The 21,285-nt window shown below is 52.6% G+C and overlaps 7 protein-coding genes across 7 annotated transcripts; 4 read left to right on the top strand and 3 right to left on the bottom strand.

The window, feature by feature from the left end:
• Nucleotides 1-911: 911 nt before the first annotated feature.
• Nucleotides 912-2,663, top strand: MYCFIDRAFT_96071 (uncharacterized protein; the record flags this gene model as incomplete). Its single annotated transcript, XM_007929392.1, has 2 exons — nt 912-1,270; nt 1,334-2,663. Coding segments are annotated over 2 exons (1,689 nt in total), but the record flags the coding sequence as incomplete, so codon positions are not given.
• Nucleotides 2,664-3,272: 609 nt separating this feature from the next.
• MYCFIDRAFT_211558 (uncharacterized protein) lies at nt 3,273-4,175 on the top strand. The gene is made up of 2 exons (XM_007929391.1): nt 3,273-3,621; nt 3,673-4,175. The coding sequence occupies exon 2, from the start codon at nt 3,702-3,704 to the stop codon at nt 3,990-3,992; it is 291 nt and encodes a 96-aa protein (XP_007927582.1). The 5' UTR covers nt 3,273-3,621; nt 3,673-3,701; the 3' UTR covers nt 3,993-4,175.
• A 234-nt stretch (nt 4,176-4,409) lies between these two features.
• On the bottom strand, nt 4,410-5,885 carry MYCFIDRAFT_83590 (uncharacterized protein; the record flags this gene model as incomplete). The annotated part of the gene is made up of 1 exon (XM_007929390.1): nt 4,410-5,885. The coding sequence occupies one exon, from the start codon at nt 5,883-5,885 to the stop codon at nt 4,410-4,412; it is 1,476 nt and encodes a 491-aa protein (XP_007927581.1).
• A 474-nt stretch (nt 5,886-6,359) lies between these two features.
• MYCFIDRAFT_203931 (uncharacterized protein) lies at nt 6,360-10,513 on the top strand (the record flags this gene model as incomplete). The annotated part of the gene is made up of 2 exons (XM_007929389.1): nt 6,360-6,404; nt 6,569-10,513. 2 exons carry the CDS (start codon nt 6,360-6,362, stop codon nt 10,511-10,513), a joined length of 3,990 nt encoding a protein of 1,329 aa, XP_007927580.1.
• A 110-nt stretch (nt 10,514-10,623) lies between these two features.
• Nucleotides 10,624-11,926, bottom strand: MYCFIDRAFT_211557 (uncharacterized protein). The gene has a single exon (XM_007929388.1). It carries the CDS (start codon nt 11,833-11,835, stop codon nt 10,795-10,797), a length of 1,041 nt encoding a protein of 346 aa, XP_007927579.1. The 5' UTR covers nt 11,836-11,926; the 3' UTR covers nt 10,624-10,794.
• Nucleotides 11,927-12,689: 763 nt separating this feature from the next.
• On the top strand, nt 12,690-13,508 carry MYCFIDRAFT_43376 (uncharacterized protein; the record flags this gene model as incomplete). The annotated part of the gene is made up of 1 exon (XM_007928830.1): nt 12,690-13,508. The coding sequence occupies one exon, from the start codon at nt 12,690-12,692 to the stop codon at nt 13,506-13,508; it is 819 nt and encodes a 272-aa protein (XP_007927021.1).
• Nucleotides 13,509-13,987: 479 nt separating this feature from the next.
• Nucleotides 13,988-19,452, bottom strand: MYCFIDRAFT_215593 (carbohydrate-binding module family 1 protein/Non-catalytic module family CDH; the record flags this gene model as incomplete). The annotated part of the gene is made up of 4 exons (XM_007929387.1): nt 13,988-15,358; nt 15,412-15,482; nt 16,769-16,959; nt 17,027-19,452. The coding sequence occupies 4 exons, from the start codon at nt 19,450-19,452 to the stop codon at nt 14,201-14,203; spliced, it is 3,846 nt and encodes a 1,281-aa protein (XP_007927578.1). The 3' UTR covers nt 13,988-14,200.
• Between the last annotated feature and the right edge of the window lie 1,833 nt (nt 19,453-21,285).

The raw sequence follows: 21,285 nt of genomic DNA, 5'->3' as shown, positions 1-21,285 counted from the left end.
ATTGCTCTTATTCTCACTACCACGCTACAGGATCCTCAACGATCTTGCAACGATACAATGCGAACCTGACGTACGACACCCGATCAGCACATAGTTCGAGCACCAGCAGGTGGCTTTGTGGCAGCACAGATCGATGACAAGCTCAGAACTTGGCTCCCTACATAAGCAAGCACTACAGACGAGCACCGTAGAAGCGACAATTATCGTCCAGCGGCGAATGAAGCGTCCGTGCCAGGATCTGGCAAATTTGTGATTGGAAAGTGATGTGGCTGCTGGAGAAAGGGAGTTTCGGATACGGGAATCAGCGCAAGGGCTTCGGGCACTGGCTGCGCAACAAAGGTCGTTTTAACAGTGGGCGAAACGAGGGACTGCTCATGTCGATTGAAAACACAATGGCGGAACCAATCGCATGTCAATTTTCGGCTTGTAGGATGGTAGGCGTCAAGGGCGATATGGACGGACAAGTAATCAGTCTCCAAAACAACAAGAACCTAGTAGCTGGGATCGGAGTTTTACACTGTTCGCAACTCTCGTAATGCCTGGATCTGGCGCCATTGATATTGCCCTTAGCATAGCCAACGGCGATGGGCCATGAATTTCCTGCTGGAATTTGCCTGTCACAGGGCAGGTGCTGTCGTCTGCGGAATCTCAAGTGAGTGCTAGAGCTGAGATAGCCTCGGCCCTGGAATCGTTCATCCGAGCTCGTGCGAGTAGCCTCGGACTTAGGGCAAATCTGACTGTGTACCCATTGGTCTCGCCTCTGCCTCTGGACAAGGAGAGGAACAATGTCCAGGAGCGAAGGCAGACGTTAATAGCGCCAGAAGATCATGCCTACTGACCCATTCCTGCCGGAGGGAAGACAATTTCCTCGCACGAGGTCGCCAGACGCCGGCGGAGGTGACGACCGGAAGCGGCGGCGAAAGGTGCTGTCTTGCTACGACTGCCGCCGACGAAAGCTTCAATGTGACCGTGCGCTGCCAGCATGTGGTCGATGCACCAAGGCAGGCCAAGCTTCGAATTGCTTGTATCTGGAAGATGCTACAGATGCCCCGCTGCGCGATCCAATACAGGAGAACAAGCCCGGATCCCATCACTCCACCAAACTCCCCGCCTTCTACAGCCACTCCTCTCGACCCAGTGGCGCATCCGCCCCGACAGGAGATCTTTTGTCGCGATTAGAATATCAAGATGGCCGAATCAGGCAGCTGGAGGGACTGTTGGCAAAGGCCTCCGGCCAGCCCGGCAAGATGCATCTTCCACCTTCGCCTGAGTCCATCACGGGCGGCGAACTCGTGGCACCAGTCCAGGTACGCACACCAACGCTCCTCGGGAGACACAAGACTAACATCGACCAGGATCGCGAAACAACACTGCTCCGAGGTCGATCGTTCAAGACCCAATTTCACGGCAACACCCATCCCGGCGCACTGATTGCTCGCATACCGGAACTGCATGGCTTTACTCGAGAAATGTTCGACCAGTTTCCAGCGTTGGCCAGAATCAAGGATGACATGGGCGCGCTTGAGAATCGTGTCGACTATGCGGGCTCGAATTATTCTGCTGTGTCTGATGACGAGCTTAAGGCGATGATGCCATTGAGAACTGAAGCAGATCAGCTCATTGAACTCTACCTCGACAGTTATGGCAGTCTCTACCACGTCATCCATTTGCCATCGTTCTGGAAAGAATACACTGAGATGTGGACAGAAGGGATCGAGAGTGCCACTCCGCACTTCGTGGCGATGCTTCTTCTTATGATGGCCGCTGTCCAATGCTTGACAAGCGCATCCCCTTGGCTGTACCGCGCGAACAGTTCCACAGCACGCGAGAAAGCCGTTGCATGGATATCGGCGGTTGATAATTGGCTGCTGGCACAAAGCCAGAAGCACGTTGCAGCGATTGACTTCCAGGTCAGAGTAATACTGCTGGTTGCGAAGCAAGTAGCCGCACGAAAGTTTAAGAGGACATGGACCGAATGTGGAAGTGTTCTTCGCTTCTGCATGGCAGCAGGCCTGCATCGAACGCCTGACCTGATACGAAAGCCGACTTCGGTGCTTGATAAAGAGCTGAGGAAACGAGTATGGGCAGCAGTGACCGAGCTGGAATTGCAAGCGTCTTTCGATCGCGGAATGATTTCGGCGCCGTGGGCGTTGCAAAGCGATTGTCCTGCTCCGACACACATTAGTGACGACGATATCGATCAAGAGACGCCTCACCTACCTGCTCTCCGAAGACCGAACGACTTTACTCCCGTATCGTTTCTCTGTCTGGCGAGCGATTCCCACCAGCTTCGAGCAACACTCAACACATATCTGAACAACATTCGCCAGCCAGTCTCTTTCGAAGAGTCGAAGAGATTTACTGATGAGATAGACTACTTCCTCCAATCCGTGCCGGAATGGATTGGCTCAAGTTCAGAGATACCTCGCGCCATGCTCTCCATCAATTTACGGCAGTATCTCCTGGTATTGCACGACCGCCAGATCAGAACGGCGGAGACAAAGGCGGAGCGTGATTTCTCCCGCATGATCCTGATCGAGACTGCGACTAGGATGATAGAGGCCCATAAATCACTCACATCTAAAGGCTGCCAAGCTCTTGAGTTGCTCTGCAATGATCAACTTCGAGCAGCTTTGTCATTGTGCCATATTACAGCAAACAATCCTCATGCAGACGACGCCCTTGGCCGTGCCATGGACGAAGCTGCGTTACGACTAGTGCCAGAGGTAATTGAGATGTTGACAGACAAGGTCATCCGTTTTGGACGAGAGCAGCGGCAGTTATGGATCTTGCTTGCAGCGAATGGATACATGATGTCGAAGAAGGAACCTTCGAAAAGGCTGGTCTTCATGCAAGAAACGATCGACAAGATCACAAGACCTTACTATAAGATCATGGCGTGCCAAGAAGATAATCCTGCCGGCACGACCACAACGATAATCAATACTGCTCCGGTCGGTCCAAAGGAGATGAATCAAGGCATGTTAGATTACTATCCTTCTAGCAATCCCGCCACGACTGCGGGCGCCGCGCAATCCGGCATGACAGATCCCACGCAGATGTTGGATCTGGACGAGATCGCTGCGTGGACTTTCGATGACTGGAACTTTAGTCCTGCAGATCTTGCAGCGATGCAATTCCCTGTCCCTGGTACGGGATTTTACGGGACTGGTGCACCGCCATGAGGCGCCTCATATTTAGCGATGCGCCAAAATGGCAGAAATGTCTAGGATGGAAAAGAACAAAAGCTTGAGCCCGACAGGAACCTCCCAGAGCAATGGAAATTCCTTTGCATCTCTCCTTTCACGCAGCAAACAGCTTGCCTTGCACATATTCGGACTGGAAACTTTTTCCACATATTTCGTCACTCGAAGCACCTTCTAAGCAGGTATCTCATCAGAGTGCCCTGAACCGGCTTTCACACGCACGGGCCCTAAAATAGAGGCTGCGTTTGCAGGTACCCACAACACAAGGTCTGTGCGAGTATTCAAGGTGCCTCGAAAGAGCGCTGCACTATACTCGACTCGTATCTTCTATACCAAACACAAGGGGGCAGGAGGCACTGGCCCGAAGTTGTTGAAGAGCCTCAGATATATGTGCTACAATCTCGAGGTTCTAAAGGTAAGTCGACGCTGCAATCCAGGCTAACAGACGCTCACTACCTCACGATAGACAACCTTGCATCAAATTCCTGAGTCGTCATGGAAATCCCAATTGCGAGAACCGAGGACTTCGAGGAGAAGAAGCCATCCCTGGATACGAAGGGTGCCGACCAAGCAAAGCATACCGACGGTGGAGAGCAAGGCGATCAGGGACATGATGCGCGACCTGATATAGATAGATATGAGCACGGTGCCGGAGCAGGAGAGATGGTCGACGGAGATGAGGAGGGCGGAGATGATATCACAGTCACGCTCAGCGAGGAGCGCGAGGAGGAGCTTGGATGGTTTGAGGAACGCCCTGGATGGAAGTCGTGGCAGGAGTCTAGGTGAAAAGCCCCTTGAATCGCAATCACGCGAAAGTCTGTGTTGCTGGCCAGGTTATTTCGAGAGGGCGGTATGGGCACGTCAATACCCTTAGTCGTTGTTACCCAGGAATGTTGCAGGATCTTGTGTTCCAGAGCGAAGAGTTCCCAATCGGGAAGCTGCGGACCGGCGAAGTGGGTCTGATGGTCGAAATTTAGCACCACAATATATATTAGCGTCGCTTCATTCTCTTCACTCCGCTCTAGACATCATATGTACACTTTGCAAGATGCGAAGGATTTCTCGGCTGTGCTCAAGCTCATTCTGCACTGAGGTTGTGATACTTATCAAGATTTCCTAGAAGCCTTGTGCGATTCTGCGACGCCGTTTATAAGCAGGCTGTACTCTGAAGCATTTCACCAAGGTTTCTCGCTTGGCTTATTCTCAGGCTGTGAAAGCATCCAGGCTTGGCCTTGATGCATGAGACGACCAGCGCTCCCAGATCTTGTCGCAGACATCGTTGGTGGCACGTATCCATTCAGAGTGTCGCATGACGCGACCATCATTTGCAGGCGCCTTCAGCTGATGATGAGTTGGAGCGGCCAATTCTCTGTCTGTCTTCTCATACTTGTTGTGTCGATCTAATGCTTTGTGAGAGCGATCCAGGAGATCATTGTGGAAACGCCTCAGAGCCATGTCATTCGACTCATACCACCTCCGCTTCAGGAGGTCGTTTGCGCTGCCGAATTCCAATCTCGTATACTCCGTATGGAAAAGCCAGTTCGAGGCAAGACCTTGCTGTGCTAAGATGGCAGCATTCGAGACGAATCGTTTGCAGACATGGTAGGATATGAGGAACACGACCCCGTGAAACGGATCGAGTTGAAAAGCATGCATAAGCGCTTCGCCCAGGGATTTGAGCTTGTCATAATCTAAGCCAACTGAGTTCAGAGTGTCCCAGTTGTTCAGCTTGGTACCGTCCACGTTGTGTGCCATCGACGACCTTCGTGACCACAGGCAGAGCATGTAGTTGAAGAGCGCGCTTGTATACAGCTCCATCATTGGCATGTTGTAATCAGGCTCGATGCAGCACTCGGCAATACCAAGAAGAGCAAAGACGTTGTCGTGAGCTACTTTGCATAGTTGCGCAGAGAAGAACTGCACTGCCTCTTGGAAGGAGAGAAGCTTACCGGCGTGCAGATCCCGGCCTGCGCTATTATGCCAGTGCCAAAGCTGTTTGCACATGATCGAATTCTCGGCACTGTTGGGCAAGTGATGGTACTGGAAAAGCCCCGCCTTGCGCATTGTCTGCTGACTTTTAGCATTCATATCGCATACTCGCACCCGTGACATGACAGCCCGGATCAATCCTCTTACTAGGTGCTCCTGCACGACTTGATGAAGCAGAATGAGAGTGCGACGTACCATCAGAGCATGTGGCTTCAATGGGCGTCCATCTTCATGCAGCTCAATGGACGGGATATTGACACCATCGATCTGCAGAGTTCGGATGTTGTCCCAGTCGAAGGCGAATGAATACCACCTGATCGTGAGCTTTTTCGCAAGGAGAATTTCTTGCACGATCCATAGACGAGACCAATAGTCGCTTGAGGCTGCAAGCTGCCATGCCAAGTCATGGAGACTGGTCAGGAGCTTACGCTCGTCTGGCTGGAGATCTGCACCTTCGACTGCCTCTCGCTTCTCCTTCATCTGGAGCTCTCGGACGTGCTTCTCAATGTGTGATTGTGTCATGAGCTTTGGATCGTCAGTATCTTCGTGATATATCCAGGCTATCACCTCGAGTGCCTTCCGATAGATCTCGCCCATGTACGTGACTTGAAGAGATCTTTCGTAGATATCGTCCTGGTTGATGCAAATCGCATCGGCGAAGAACCAGTCCCGTCTATTCTCGCTCGCCATCTGCACAAGAAAGCTGTACAAACTTGGCCGAGCCTGGAATTCATGGCCATTCACGATCACTGGTCTGTTTTTTCAGCCTTGCCCCAGCAGTAAGACAGTGCTGTAAAGGCCTGGGCTTCGAGCAAGGACGATGTGCCCAGCGCCCATGCCAGCTCACGACGCCCACCAACAAAGCGAATCAGGCGGAACTCCCTCTTTGATGAGTCCAGTGGACTGTAGATTGAGGCAGCAATGCCGTGATTAATATTTGGCGATGGATCCATGGTCTAGCAGCTCGCAGAGAGCGTTTCCTCACGTTTAGGCCGCGTCGATCTCGGTGTCAAGTATTCTAGCAATCCATGCTCGCATGTGAAAGCGCCGGGACGGAAAGGGGACCGATTGACTCCGAAGGCACATTTCCGCCTCGACAAACACGGCATAGAAACGAGAAACGCGCAGGACGGTTTCGCCGCGAGACGAGAGTAGCCATCCGACATGGTCCAATGCCGATGCGACAGAGACACCCCGTCTCCCACCCTGGTATAGCCTACATATCTACGGACCACCGACTACGATAACACGGGGCCTCATTATCCTTGCGCGACGCGATGGCCGACGATGATTCGCGGCAGAGTTCAGCCTTGTACAGGCGCTCCAGCAATATGAGCGAGGCCAGCTTCCTCGGCGATGTCGAGATGGCTCAGGATGAGATCTTTTCTGGGCCCATGTCTGAAAGCGTGCCGACCGCCTCCAGCTCCTTCTTCCATAGGCGATCGAGGAGAGATTCGACGGCCAGCTTTGCCTTTTATGAGGAAGAGCGCGACTTCGATGAGGAGGAGTATGCGGAAGAGGCGCTGATCATTGGGGAAGAGGGCCTGGAGAGCCAGAGTCTGAATGGCGAGAACACATTTCTTGAGCCAGAAATGGACCGAGACCTTGAGAACGGGTACGAGAATGGTTCGATAGCTTCGCCTAGGCCACGAAATGGTAGCAAAGGGTCGGGTGATTCAAGAACCTCAAGGAGTTCAAGAGGCGCTCGCAGATCAGAAGACTCTACCCGGCATTCGTTACAGAGTCCTCTCTTGAGACGGCACCACTCCGAGGGATCAGAGACGAGTGGTTTCCGCGTCGGTGGCAGGATCAGCCAGAAAATCTACATCTTGACCGAGGACATGACTATCGTGGCCACAGGTTTCAAGACATCGCTATTTGGCTTCGCATTGTACTCGGCACTATCTCTCTGCACTGGTGGGGTGGCGTACTTACTCCTGCGCTGGCTTCCACGATGGTACGTGAAGCTCGTAGGTAGGCAAACGCCGCTGGGCGAGTGCGACTGGGTCGTCATTGAAAATCAATGGGGAGAGATGGAGGTCAAGGACTTGAGCAAACAGGAATTTGGCCAATCTCTGTCACAAGTCTTTGGCGTCAGCAAAGCCAAGTGGCAGGACTACGACGAATATGATGATCCAATTCTCGACGAGTTGCGCATCCTCGATTACCGCTACATTCGGTTCGCATACCACCCATCAAAGGACAAATTCGTACTTGGCAATACTTGGAAGGATCCTGCTTGGACAAACATCACCGCTGTACGAGCAGGTATCGATGGTGATGAGCAGGGCATCCGAGAGCGCATCTTTGGCAAGAATGCGATTGAAATTCAGCAGAAGACCATTGGTCAGCTCCTGATGGACGAGGCTTTCCACCCATTTTACGTCTTCCAGATCGCCAGCATTATTCTGTGGTCCCTGGACTCGTACTACTACTATGCCGCCTGCATCTTTGTCATCTCTGTAGTCAGTGTCACAACCACTCTCATCGAGACGAGAGCGACCATGAACCGATTGCGAGACATTGCGCGCTTTGAGTGCGACATTCGCGTGCTTCGCGGCGGTTTCTGGCGCTACGTGGACTCGAGCGAGCTTGTGCCGGGAGACGTCTACGAAGTCACGGATCCCAATCTTGGTCAATTCCCATGCGACAGCATACTTCTATCAGGTGACTGCATCGTCAATGAAAGCATGCTTACAGGTGAATCTGTGCCAGTCTCCAAGACTCCAGGTTCAGACGACACTCTAGAGATGCTGAATTTGAGCGCATCCACGATTCATGCCGATGTCGCCAAGCATATGTTGTTCAGCGGTACGAAGATCATTAGAGCTCGACGACCACAGGATGACAAGAGTGACGAGGCTGCTGCCTTGGCCCTTGTGGTCAGAACTGGGTTCAATACCACCAAAGGCGCCTTGGTCCGATCGATGCTCTTCCCCAAGCCCTCCGGATTCAAGTTCTATCGAGATTCCTTTCGATACATCTCCGTCATGGCAGTCATTGCTGGAATCGGTTTCATTGCCTCGCTCGTCAACTTTATTCGTCTCGGATTGGAATGGCACCTCATTGTCGTTCGCGCATTGGACCTCATCACGATCGTTGTTCCGCCAGCACTCCCTGCGACTCTTACCATTGGCACCAACTTTGCGCTCAGTCGTCTAAAGGGCAAGCAGATTTTCTGCATTAGCCCGCAGCGTGTCAATGTTGGTGGCAAGATCGATGTCATGGCATTCGACAAGACAGGAACTCTTACTGAGGATGGCCTCGATGTTCTGGGTGTACGCGTTGTCTCGCGCCCGGCTAATAGATTCAGCGATCTGTTGACCGAGTCGCATACCCTGCTACCTGGTGCTCAGTATGAACGAGATCCTACCATGGACTACAATGCCAACAAGGCAATCTTATACACCATGTCAACTTGCCATTCGCTCCGTATCGTGGATGATGAATTCATTGGCGACCCGCTTGACCTTAAAATGTTCGAATGGACCGGCTGGCAGTATGAGGAAGGTGCTGAGCCAACGGGCGAAGAAGAAGAAAACAATTCGCTTGTGCCTTCCGTCGCTCGACCACCACCTGGCATGGAATTCGATCTCGATGAAGAGCAAGGCACTCCCGAAAGCCGAAGAGCAATCGAGCTCGGTGTCATGAGGTCTTTCGAATTCGTGTCGCAGCTTCGCCGTGCTAGCGTTGTTGTACGACAAATGGGCGGCAAAAGTGCAGACGTCTTCGTCAAAGGCGCTCCTGAAGCAATGAAGACCATCTGCAAGCCCGAGAGCTTCCCTCCTGACTACGATGATCTGTTGGCATATTACACCCATCGTGGCTACCGTGTGATCGCATGCGCAACAAAGCACATCTTCAAATTCAACTGGCTCAAACTACAAAAGCAGAAGCGAGATCAGGTTGAGTCTGACCTCGACTTTGCTGGCTTCATCATCTTCGAGAACAAGCTGAAAGAAAGCACAACGAAAATCATCGAGGAACTCCGCGATGCCAACATTCGCACTGTGATGTGCACCGGAGACAACATTCTTACTGCCATCAGTGTGGCCAGAGAGTGCAGCCTCATCGACAAGACTGCGCATTGCTTCGTCCCACATTTCGTTGACGGTGATGCGCACACGGCACTTTCCAAGCTGTGCTGGGAATCGGTCGACAATCCGGTCTACCAGCTTGATGAGAACACTTTGAAGCCATTACCACCGCCAGCCGAGCACGACTCTTCGCTACCATACGACGTCACCAATCTTCGTAATTACTCCGTGGCCGTGTCTGGCGATGTGTTCCGCTGGATGGTGGATTTTGCATCGCCTAAAGTCCTGCGAGAAATGCTTGTCGTCGGCCAAGTCTTTGCACGCATGTCGCCAGATGAAAAGCACGAGCTCATCGAAAAGCTCCAAAGCATCGATTACTGTGCCGGCTTTTGCGGTGATGGTGCCAACGACTGCGGTGCCCTCAAAGCAGCAGATGTTGGCATCTCGCTTTCCGAGGCCGAAGCGTCCGTGGCTGCTCCTTTCACAAGTCGTGTCTTCGATATCTCCTGTGTCCCGTCGGTCATACGCGAAGGCCGTGCCGCGCTCGTCACCAGCTTCAGCTGCTTCAAGTACATGTCCCTGTACTCGGCCATTCAGTTCACGTCGGTCAGCTTCCTCTACGCCTCTGCCAGCAACCTCGGCGATTTCCAATTCTTGTACATTGATCTACTCCTCATCCTCCCGATCGCCATCTTCATGGGTTGGACGGGACCATATCCCGAACTCTCCCGAAAGCGACCTACCGCCAGTCTGGTCAGCCGAAAAGTCCTCACTCCACTGCTAGGACAAATCGTTCTTTGCGTGGTCGTGCAATTCATCGGATGGTGGTTTGTACGACAACAGCCCTGGTACCAACCACCCATCATCGACCCGGAGCACTCCAACAGCTTGAACTCAGAGAACACGGCATTATTCAACATTTCATGCTACCAGTACATCCTCTCCGCCATTGTACTTTCCGTCGGCAAGCCATTCCGGCAATCCATGCGACACAACTTACCCTTCGTGATCACCATCCTAGTCGCACTTGCCATTTCAAGCTACATGCTCTTCGACCCTGCTCCATGGGTTGAAGGTTTGATGGAGTTGACGTGGATGAGCGTCAGTTTTCGTTTATTCGTCCTTGCGCTGGGGATCGGTGGGTTTGCAGTATCGTACGTGGCTGAGAGACAGCTGTTTCCGCATTTGGCGAGATTGATTGGGAAAGTCAAGCAGAGGATGAGTAAGACGCCGAAGAAGAGGAAGGAGTATAAGATTATCGCGGAGGACATGCGCATATGAGGAAGATGGAGAGGATACTGGCTAGATAGCATTAGTCGCTGAATATGCAGCGTAAAGTGTAATGTCTGGGCGCGCGCGCACCAATGTATAGAAGAGTAACGACAGTATTTGAGATACAGCCTCGATTCAGTCCATGATCATCTCGTATTACGTTCATGCATACCCTAGCTCCAGCCGCGGTGAGGCGCTGGTTCTCCGAAGTTGATCCTTCGCTATTTTTGCCGAGAGGAGACGCCATTGCTATGCATACATACAAAAGAGTGCAACCACTCGTCTCCACTTTACCATCCACGCTTGGCATACTTCTCCTCTGGCGCCATTTTGTCACAGTTGATGCCCACCATAGCCTCTCCAAGACCCATGCTGACCTCGGCCAACACCTTAGGATCATTGTAATGTGTGGTAGCCTGCACAATAGCCTTAGCTCTCTTCGCAGCATCTCCGGACTTGAAGATTCCCGATCCCACAAATACACCATCGCAACCCATCTGCATCATCAACGCAGCATCAGCAGGCGTCGCAATCCCACCAGCCGCAAAGTTGACCACAGGCAACCTCTTGAGCTGTGCAGTCTGCTTCAACAGCGCAAGATCAACCTCCAACTCCCTAGCCATCTGTCTGAGTTCCGCCTCAGAGGCTGAACTCGCTCTAGCAATCTGCGCATTCACCGTCTGCATATGTCTCACAGCCTCCACGACATCTCCCGTCCCCGCCTCACCTTTGGTCCTGATCATCGCCGCACCCTCGGAAATCCTTCTTAGTGCCTCTCCAAGATCCCTACACCCGCACACAAAAGGCGTATTGAATGCATTCTTATCAACATGATTCACCGGATCCGCCGGCGTCAGCACCTCACTCTCATCAATATAATCCACTCCTACCGCCTGTAAAATCTGGCATTCCACGAAATGTCCGATTCGAGCTTTTGCCATGACGGGGATGGTGACGGTTCGCATGATTTCTTGGATCATGGAGGGGTCGGACATGCGGGCTACGCCGCCGTCTTTGCGGATGTCGGCTGGGACTCTTTCGAGAGCCATGACGGCGCAGGCTCCGGCTTCTTCGGCGATTCGGGCTTGAGCTGCGTCGACTACGTCCATGATTACGCCGCCTTTGAGCATTTGGGCCAATCCGGCTTTTACGGCGAAGGATTGGACTGAGGGGTTGGAGGTTGTGGTTTGGAGAATTTTGGTTTGTTTGGTCGAAGCGGCGGTGATGGGTTCGGGGGAGGCAGAGGAGTGGCCATTGTTGGTTGCGGTGGTGGTGTCGTCGGTGGCCTTGCTGTAGCGGAAAGGCGAGATGTTGCTGCCGTTGGTGGCCATTTTGAGGGATGAGAGAGATGGGTCGTTTTCTCGCCGAAATTGAAAAAAGGTGATTGTGTGAATGACAATGGCAAGAAAGTCTTTTTCGGAGCTAGTAGGAACTCAAATCTGTCAGCGTGCTTTTGAATGCCTCTTGCCTTTCTTCCGGTTCAAGTGAGTCACAGAAGGGAAGACGAGAAGGACGAGTGGGTAGGAGAATTGCAAGTTGTATACTACTGGACTTGGTAAGAGGTCGTAGGGCGTGCTACATGCCTCAGGCGGCGAGAGGAAGTCAGGATTCGCAGTGTGATGGAGGTTGAAAATGAGCCAGGTACAGATCGAGCCTTCAGCTGATTCAGCAGCGTCTGGCTGGCGCCGTCTTGGCGCGGCGTCTGAGCTCTGAGAAAGGAGACATGTGACACTACTCAGTGCACCTCGGATAGGGCACTCTCACTACTCTACGCCATCGGCAGGCCACACTATGCCACCATCGCGACATTCAGCTCGCGCGCTGCAACTGCCATCTTGAGCAGCCGATGTATTGTCACGCACGCCCGCATCCTTCTCGTAAGGAAAGCATGGAGCTCACGTACGAGGACCACCCATGGAGCATGTCATCACTGCTCACTACTACTGTCACTGCAGAGTCGACGAGCACGACTCTCTTCCTTCTTACATCAGTTGGAGCGGGGTCCTCTGAGCTGGCGCACCAATAATAGCCATCGACGCAGCATACGACCGAGTCTTCCATTAGACTTTGATATCCTCCCGCCTCTTCCCTCACTGCACCACTGACATCTATATTCTTTTCAGACACCCTTGTGTTTCTCATACATTCTTGATACAACAACATCCAGCACTTCTAACCCTCCAGCATGGCACAGTTCTTCATCAAGCCCGAGGACTTCGCATCCCTTAAGGACCAGGTCATTGTTGTCACTGGTGGTTCTTCTGGCATTGGACTGGCCACAGTAAAGCTATTGCTGGATACTGGAGCTCACGTATTCATGGGTGATCTCCAAGATGCGCCAGTATCACATGACAGATTGACATTCGTGCGGACGGATGTTACTTCCTGGACAGCCTTGAAGATACTGTTCAACACAGCAGCCACCAAGCATGGCCGCATTGACCACGTCTTTTCAAACGCAGGCATCGGACCCAAGGTGAACTACCTCGACGATCGATACGATGAAACTGGCGACCTCAAGGAGCCTGACACCATCGTCTACGATATCAATCTGCGAGGCATGATCAACACTTCCTACCTTGGTATTCACTACATGAAGAAACAGGAGCCCAAAGGCGGCAGTATCGTATGCACTGCATCTGCATCATCATTCCAGCGATTCGAGGCTTGGGATTACACAACAGCGAAGCATGGCGTTTTAGGCTGGATGCGTGGCGCAATTCCAAATTTCCAAGAAAACGATCTTCCCATTCGCGTAAACGCCATTGGGCCATCATGGACCCTAACCGGCCTCGTGCCTCGCGAGCTGTTCGAGAACACCGGCATTGAAACCCAAGAACCCGACGTCGTCGCTCGACAAGTCGCTGTGCTCATGGCCGACAAGACCCGAACCGGGCAATTCATTTACTCCACCGCTGGAAGGAACTACGAAGTCGAGGAGAAAATGTTGACGACTGCGTGGGAGATAGTAAGTCTTCGTAGCGGTCTTGCGCGCCTCATGTGATTTTTCTTTTCCTCGTGCTAAGATTTGCTGACACAGAATTCCCTCGGAAAGGTCGGTGGCATTGAGCAAAGTGAACAACTTGCTTATGAGAAGATCAAGGAGAATTTGCATAAGATTACTGCAGCGAGAGTTGCGGAGCAGGCTGCTGCTTCGGTTGGTGGGCGGTAAAGGAGTAAGAGCGAAGAGATCCGAAGAAGGATTAGGTGCTCATGTTGATTTCCTGCTTCGCATTGAATTGATTGCTAGCGGGCGAATCCCTTATATTCAGCTTCATTTTCCAGAGTGACTTGGTAAATCTCAGAATAGTAAGACTTACTTACGTACCAGACGCAGAACTCACTTAGCCTTTGTATCGAATGGACAGGTCATTGCATTTGTTGATAATACATTCACAAACACTAGCCAAGAGATACGGTATGGATACCCCACTAGACAGACTGACATCGCCCGGAAGGGAAGATGGACTCGGAGTAAAAGAACAGGGATGGATGCATGATTCTGATTTCACCAAGCCGATCTCTCACTCCCTCACTGTTGACCTTGACATTTCGACCACAAGTCGACCAGATCCATGTTGAATTGAACCCAGAATGCAAAGATTCAAGCCGGACAAAGATCGTATCGTACGTATCATATCATTGAAAGCCAGCCGAGAACTTTGACTTTTAACCATCATCATCATCATCATCAATTCACGCACAACCATTTTGTTGCGCACCTCGCAGCGCCTCCATAGCATCCTCCAACTCATCCTCATACACAATGACATGCCCCGCCCTCGACGTGCTCAGATAACTCATATTAAACATCTCCCTTCCAATCCGTCGCTTCATGCTATCCGTCAACCGACTCGAGACACCACAGACAATCCCCGTGCTCTCGAGTGGAAGATGTCTCAAATCCAACGTGATGGGGATTTGTTCGGGACTCTCGGTTCCCAACAGTAAACCTTCGCCTTCGTCGGGGAAGTGAGAGAGCAAGCGCCTTTCCATCGTCAAGGAAGCGGATTCGTTGTCTGTGAGGGTGATGGAGAAGAATTTTGGGCGAGGGTAGGAGGTCAGGCATTTTGCGATTCCGAGTTGGAGTTTGCCTTCGGTGAAGTTGGCTTCTGATGCGTTGGGAGTGCTGTCTTTGATTCCGGCGCAAGTGACGAGCGCGATGGAAGTGTCGACGTGAGGGGAGATTTTATTGCGAGCGAGGGTCTTGAATGTTTTGGCCTGGAGATCGGAGATGGTCGTGGGAGGCGGAGTGGTTGCCACTGGCATGAATCCGAACGCGACACCGTCGGAGGACGGAGATGATGAAGAATATCGCTGATTCAAAAGCGGTGATGCAGGGTTCGTCATGTGTCCGGCCTCTCCATCTTCGCTATCTGCTTCGAAGACGAATCCACGTTCTTCCAGAGCATGAATGACTTTCGGCCTCATGCTGAGAGGAACTAGAATGAAGTCCGAGTAGTAGCTGGTGATGAAGAAAATCGGAATGCCTGCCAAGGCGAGCGGACTCGTCAAGTCAAGAACCCTTTGTCCGGCATCTAGGCCCTCTCCTCCAATTGTGATGACGGAGAAATCTTCATCGCTGATTGATACACTCTTCTGTAACGCCGGGCTGAGGTCTCCAATCAATGGTGCGAAAAGGGCTTCGGCTTCGTCACGCGGGCAGACGATGGAGCATTCGTTGGGCGTAATCGAGACGTTCACAAAGGGGTGCCAGAAATTCCAGGGCCGCCTTGGCGGTATTATGGCACCATCTTCATCTCGTAGCCCATTGTGGAGGAGCAGGCTTAGTATAGGCTGAATAAAGAGGGGAAAGGCGGAGGGAGGAATGTGGACGAGGGCCAAGTGGGTTTTCTTCAAGTCTATCAGTAGAAGTCCGGTTTATGGCTGCAACGCTCTTTACATACCAAGAAACCGATCTGAGCATTCAAGAGAGTGCTAGATCCCGCAATGGGCTGGCCCATCGACGCAGGAAGCACTGTAAAGAGGATGTGCTTCGGGGGGGTATGGCAACAACTGCTTCAGCAGCTGGGCAGTATGGATTAATCTACTTCAACGAGCCTAGTGTCCAAGTGCTCGTGAGCTATTGTTCGCATTCAGCGGTTGACGGGCTCTACTGGAAGCGGGTATTCTGAGCATATGGCAGCCTGAAAGTTCATGACCAGTAGCTATAGGGGGCCTCCAGAGTGCAGGGACAGTGTGGCACAGAGTCAAAGGTAGAGAGCAGAGATCAAGCAGATGCTGGGAGGTGAGATGCGGAGGAGGCTGAATGATATGTACTCGGGACGCTGCGACTGTGCTGTGGTTACGGTGCTAGCCCTGATGGTAGTGTAGTACAGTAGTAGCTGTCGTCCAGCAGGTTGGTAATCGCAATTCCTGGGGAAAGCTGTGCACGCCTGCGCGTCGGCGTGGGGTGTGTTGCTTTCGGCCACTGAGCTTCTCTTTTCCCTCACCCACGACGGCCGCCGAGTAGCTTTTGGTATGTGGTTTGCAGCTCTCCCGATGAGTGCAGAGTGACTTGCAGCGTGGGGTGGGATGCACGTTAATATGGCTGCACCGGGCCGTAGAATTCGATATAGAAGAGCAGCGGCGATGGGTGATGTTCAGGGAAATTGGCAGAATGGCTCTGTCGTCGACTCCACGCCTCTATACGGCTTATTGATGCTGTTGCTCGCCCATATTATATCAGCTCCGGCTCCGCCCGATGGAAGTGGAGGAGAGCCTGCTGGCTGGCAGTGGCATAGAACTAGCAGGCGCCGGCGGCGTTCAAAGCAGAGATTGCATCGCATCGCGCAGCTGAGTCACGCGATGAGCTGTATTCTATGAGCTGTCGTTGGAGGTGTGAAGCGGGGTGCATTGTCGAGCAATGACTTCACATGTCGATTCAGGAATCAGGAAGCCAGGAGAGGTGCAAAGCAATTCCCAGCATATTCTAGTGGTCATGAGCCCGTAAATGCGCAGGGAACAGCACGTCCAGGGCAGCGCATGACGAAGCGTGGAGGCATTGATAACGGACCTCGAATCATGATGTTCTACCGCATTCATGCAATGCAGATGCTATCTTCGCCCGAGCTATGCACTGATAATATGCTGCAAAGTGTGCTGCTATCCGTATCGGCCCCATACGACGGTCCATCCCGTCTCGAAGATAGCAATATCGAGGCTTGGTGTCCACAGATGCCGCGTCTTGAACGACACCCTTGGATATTTCTACAGGCTATAATCATCCTTCAACGCATTGGTAGTAATATTGATTCCACTGACGGCACTCCAGACCTGCTTCACATCCCTCTGGCCCTGTGAAGCCCAGTCCACCACATTGCTGATTGATCGATGCCAGACCGGCAGCAGCACTCGGAGCAGCAGTTCCGGTAGCAGCAGCTGTGCCAGACAACGAAAACCCGGTCGGTGAAGAACTATTGGCGGACGCCGTGGGAAAGCTGGAATTCCCTGTACTGCTTTCGTGATGGTGATCAGTTTCGCCGTCAATGTAAGGATGGACCTGCACTGATGCTAACTCACGTCGTGCTATTGCCCTTAGACGAGCCCTCGTTCAACGCGAGAATTTTCTCTGATGCGTGTTCGGCCACATTTACGATCAACGCGCTCGGATTGGTCGAAGTCATGCCAGGGAAGATCGAAGCGTCGACCACGAACAGATTATCCATTCCATAAACCTTGGTATCGAGATCGACCACCGAAGTTCCATTCTCAAGACCAGAGTCCCTTCCGATCCTGCAAGTTCCCATCCAGTGGTTTGCAGTTCGAGCACTTGTGGTGACTGGGTAGTTGGCGAGGAAGTCATCTAGAGTCTGGTTCGAGGATGGGTACTTGATGCTGATGCTTGGATCTGCTCTAAGTGTGGAGATCAAAGACTGCAATCCTGCCTTGACAGCGGCGACATCATTCTCGTCTTGAAGGTATGGAACTTCCGACACGAGCATGTTGAGACCTTTACTGATCGTGGCCTTTCCACGCCCAGTTTGACCTCGACCCAGATACTGCGTGATCGAAACAGCCGAATCGCTGACAACGTCGTGGCTCGTTTCGACACGAGCAGTGTATTGCAATTGTCGAGTGATGCCGTCAGCGCCCTCGAACTCCTGCCAGAAATTAGCTACGAGGTTCGGGGCAGACTGTGCGAGGATGCCACTCCGGCTGTCAAGATACTTGTCGACATCGTCTTGAATGGGATCATCGTACGCGGCGTAGAAGTCGTAGGTCGTGACGTTGGGATGTGTAATAACGATGTCGGTGCTTGTGTGATCATTGAGCCCCTCTCCGACCGGTAAGTTGATCCACTGAGTGCTGTCGATCATGCTATGACTTTCTGCAGACTGGACGATTTGGAGTTGATCTTGAGGTCCGATACCAGATCGAAACAAGATCTTAGGCGTGCCAAAAGCGCCTGCGCTGAGAACGATATTGTTGGCCTTTATCGTGCCGCAAAGACCGCCGTCGAGGAAGGCTTCGACTTCCACTCCAGATGCCGTACTGCCATCACGCACCACACGAGATACAGATGTATTGGTGATGAGCTTAAAGTTCTCACGCTCACTGGCACTGACAAGATAGGTCGCCATAGGTCCACCACGTTCGCCATTACTGAACATATGATTCGGCCGAGAGAAGGTGAAGTTCTTCTGCGCAGGCACCAGATCCGCAGTCACATTGTCCCAACCAGAAGCAGCCAAAGCTCCAGCAACGACATTATACCCTTCGGGCTGATAGATAATGCCGTCCATCGACGGACAATCAGTAAACGGCACTCTTTCAAAAGTCCTCTCGATCGCTGCCTCCATATCACTGCTCTTCCATCCTTCGGGAAAGTCGACATCGAAATCACTCGGGTTCGCCTTCCACCACAAACCGGCATTGACTGCCGTACCACCACCGACAACACATCCTGCCATCACACCCACGTCTGTACAGGCGATGCCGGCGGAGTCGACCCAGATCTGGTTGTCCAAACCTGGTACGTCGAATCGTGTCAAGTTCGAGCCTTCGAGCCATCTAGGACGCATTGTGCCTCCCCAACGACCGGAAGATGGCGGGCCTTTCTCGATGAGTAAAACGCTTGCACCAGATTCCGACAGCTTGTCGGCGACTGGGATTCCACCGGCTCCGGAGCCGACGACGATGTAGTCCCAGGACTGGCTGGTGATGGAAGTGTCATTGCCGCAAACGGCAGCAGTCGAGGTCGCTGTCGCTGTCGCGGAAGCTGTGGAATTTCCACCAGATGTGCCAGTAGCAGTACTGGTTGGAGAAGTGCCATTGGAAGTCGCTGTAGCAGGTGCAGTCGCAAGAGAAACCCAAGACGTGTACGCTGCATTACGAGCAGAGGCTACTGTTGCCGCGAAGACATTGGCGGAAGCATGCTGAACGATTCCTGCGTCAGCTTGCTCGGGGTTTTTTGGAGCTTGCGTCGCTTGTGCCCAACCCATTAGCTGTAATGCTGCCGACGTTGTCTTTGGGACTTGTGCACTGGATGCCCCATCTTGCTCCCATCTCCAACAGTCTTTGCAGCGGTACGTCAGTCCGTAGTGAGTTTCGTTCACGAAAGAGGAGATGACGCCTAGAGAGGCGTTTCCAGTGTAGATGTCTGGCTCGACGTATCCGGAAGCATAGCGGAAGGAAGACATGACTTCTTCGCCGTTGATCCAGGTTAAGAGAATCAACGAGTTGGTCATGCCACTTGTGTGCGTGAGGCCCATCCAGGTTCCTCCCTCGGGGATCGTGGCGACGAGACGTCCAATGTACTCGTCAGTGTAGTCAGTCGCGTTCGCGGGAGGTAATGCCATGCCGAATTGTGCGTTGCCATCTCCAATTCCTGTACTCCAAGTCTTTTGCCAGAACGCTATGCCGTTGTCATCCGTGTATGCAGAGAATGTCTGCGCGAGCGCTGTCGAAGTGAAAGATAATGAAGCCACCGTCTGAAGTAGCTTCATGATGAATGATAGGTCTCACCAGCAGACTTCGTGCACTGCACGATTATAAGAAAGAGAGACTGCGGTCAGCGAAACGAAAGGTCGTCAGTGTGCTCAAAGAAGGCAGTAATGAAAAGTCTTCCTGAATCATCAAGACAGACATTACTGTGTATTATAATTCGCATCCTCTTGGTTGGTCCATATCCGTGATGCCCTCGCTGTCGCGTCTGTGGCATTGCGAGCATGACTTAGATTGCGCGACCAGCGAAGGCGTCTGTTCTAGGTGCATTCGTAGATTGTGCGAAGGCTTTTCTGGAGGAGCGTATTGCTTGTATCCTTGGAACGTATGGCTCGCGTGGCAAAGCACTGTCTATGATGATAAGTTCGACATCTACTCTGCTCTGGTTTTGCATCGAATATATGGAGGGTAAAGTGGTAGAGGTGAACAGTGCTTTGAAGCCAAGCCTCGCTTGCTGCATTCTGCGACACGCTTGACGAGATTTTGAAGATTCAGATTGATTGTTGAGCTTTACTCACCTCGATCATGATTATTCCGTCGGCTGAACTAGAATATGCCTTCTAATTGTGCATTGGAGGGCATTTGATCAGCTAGACCGCCAGATGGTAGCATCAGTTCTCGAGACCTCTGCCTGAGCGGACGAAGAGCATTGTACGGCCGCTGATAATGTTGAAGCAGAGTCCTGATCCCACGGGATCCGTAAGGTCCCAAGCATTTCCCACTTGGTCAAGAGCACACATTAGAAGTGCGCTGACTAAAAGCAAAGGGTACGAAGGTCAGCGTGTGTCGCAAAAGAAAAACTGTCGGCTCCAAAGACAAAGGCTGAGACCAGCCCAGTGTGTCTGAGAGGGCCAACTGCTATTACTCGGCGAAGTCATGCCTTGCACCTTTCGATATGCTTGCCGGGCTGCCTGGGTGGCGCTTCTCACATGCCGTTGGCGATGACGGAGCTGTGATGGAGAGGACGGAAAGCAATAATGATGCCGCCGGCGTCATGGTGGAGAGTCCGCGACTGAACACCATGGTAGGGACACGAACACGCTACTGTCACTGTTGAGGAGGGCCAGCGAGTACAACAGCGTCAATGAAGCTTTCGCCATGCTCGTTGACAGCTCAGGAACATTGCCCGCCATCTTCAAAGTCTTTGAGGCGAAAGCTTCTGCAGTCGTGCATGCTCGGGAAGGCTGACGAGGATATGCCGTCGTGCTGCATGGCATAGACTCGGATGGTGCGCTGTGTTCGCATCGGGCGGGCGGCTGCACGACGCGGCGGCGATACCGAGTGACTTGCCAGCGCATTGAGAGGATTCGATGGCCTGGTCGGCTCAGCCCGATAGCGGCGAGCGCTGCAGGCATTGCAGGCCATGCCAGCTCATCGCGCTGCGGCATTCTTGCTTGCCCCGTCTTCCCCATGGATGGCACTGCCGCCTCATATATGTATCGCCATCCAGTTTGCTGATGGTGAAGTGCAGGCCCGACGGTGTGCGATGCTGCTGTCACTGCACTGACGATTGCGGCGCTGCGGTATAGCATATCCTCACATGCGATCCGAGGCCTTGCTGGAGGTGCCGCGCGCGTGGTGGCCCCCGAAACCCCGAAAACCGCACTGCACTGCACGGCAGCTGCAGTATCTCTGCATGCGCCAGTCTAGCTCTGTGTGAGCAGATGGCATGGCGTACGTTTTATGTCGTTGATCCCTCACACCGCCCTCGTTGCAAGATCTCCCATCTTTCACATCACCTTTCTGTCGGTGTCGCCGGTGCCGTCGGGAACGCTCGGCTGCTTCTGCCACTTGCATGATAGAATCCTCGTGACTTCTCCACCTGCTGCCCGCTT

Source organism: Pseudocercospora fijiensis (assembly GCF_000340215.1).
Source record: "Pseudocercospora fijiensis CIRAD86 unplaced genomic scaffold MYCFIscaffold_5, whole genome shotgun sequence".
In the NCBI taxonomy this organism is placed as follows: domain Eukaryota; kingdom Fungi; phylum Ascomycota; class Dothideomycetes; order Mycosphaerellales; family Mycosphaerellaceae; genus Pseudocercospora; species Pseudocercospora fijiensis.
Note: the sequence above shows the minus strand (reverse complement) of the source record. Positions and strands in the feature narration are given on the sequence as shown.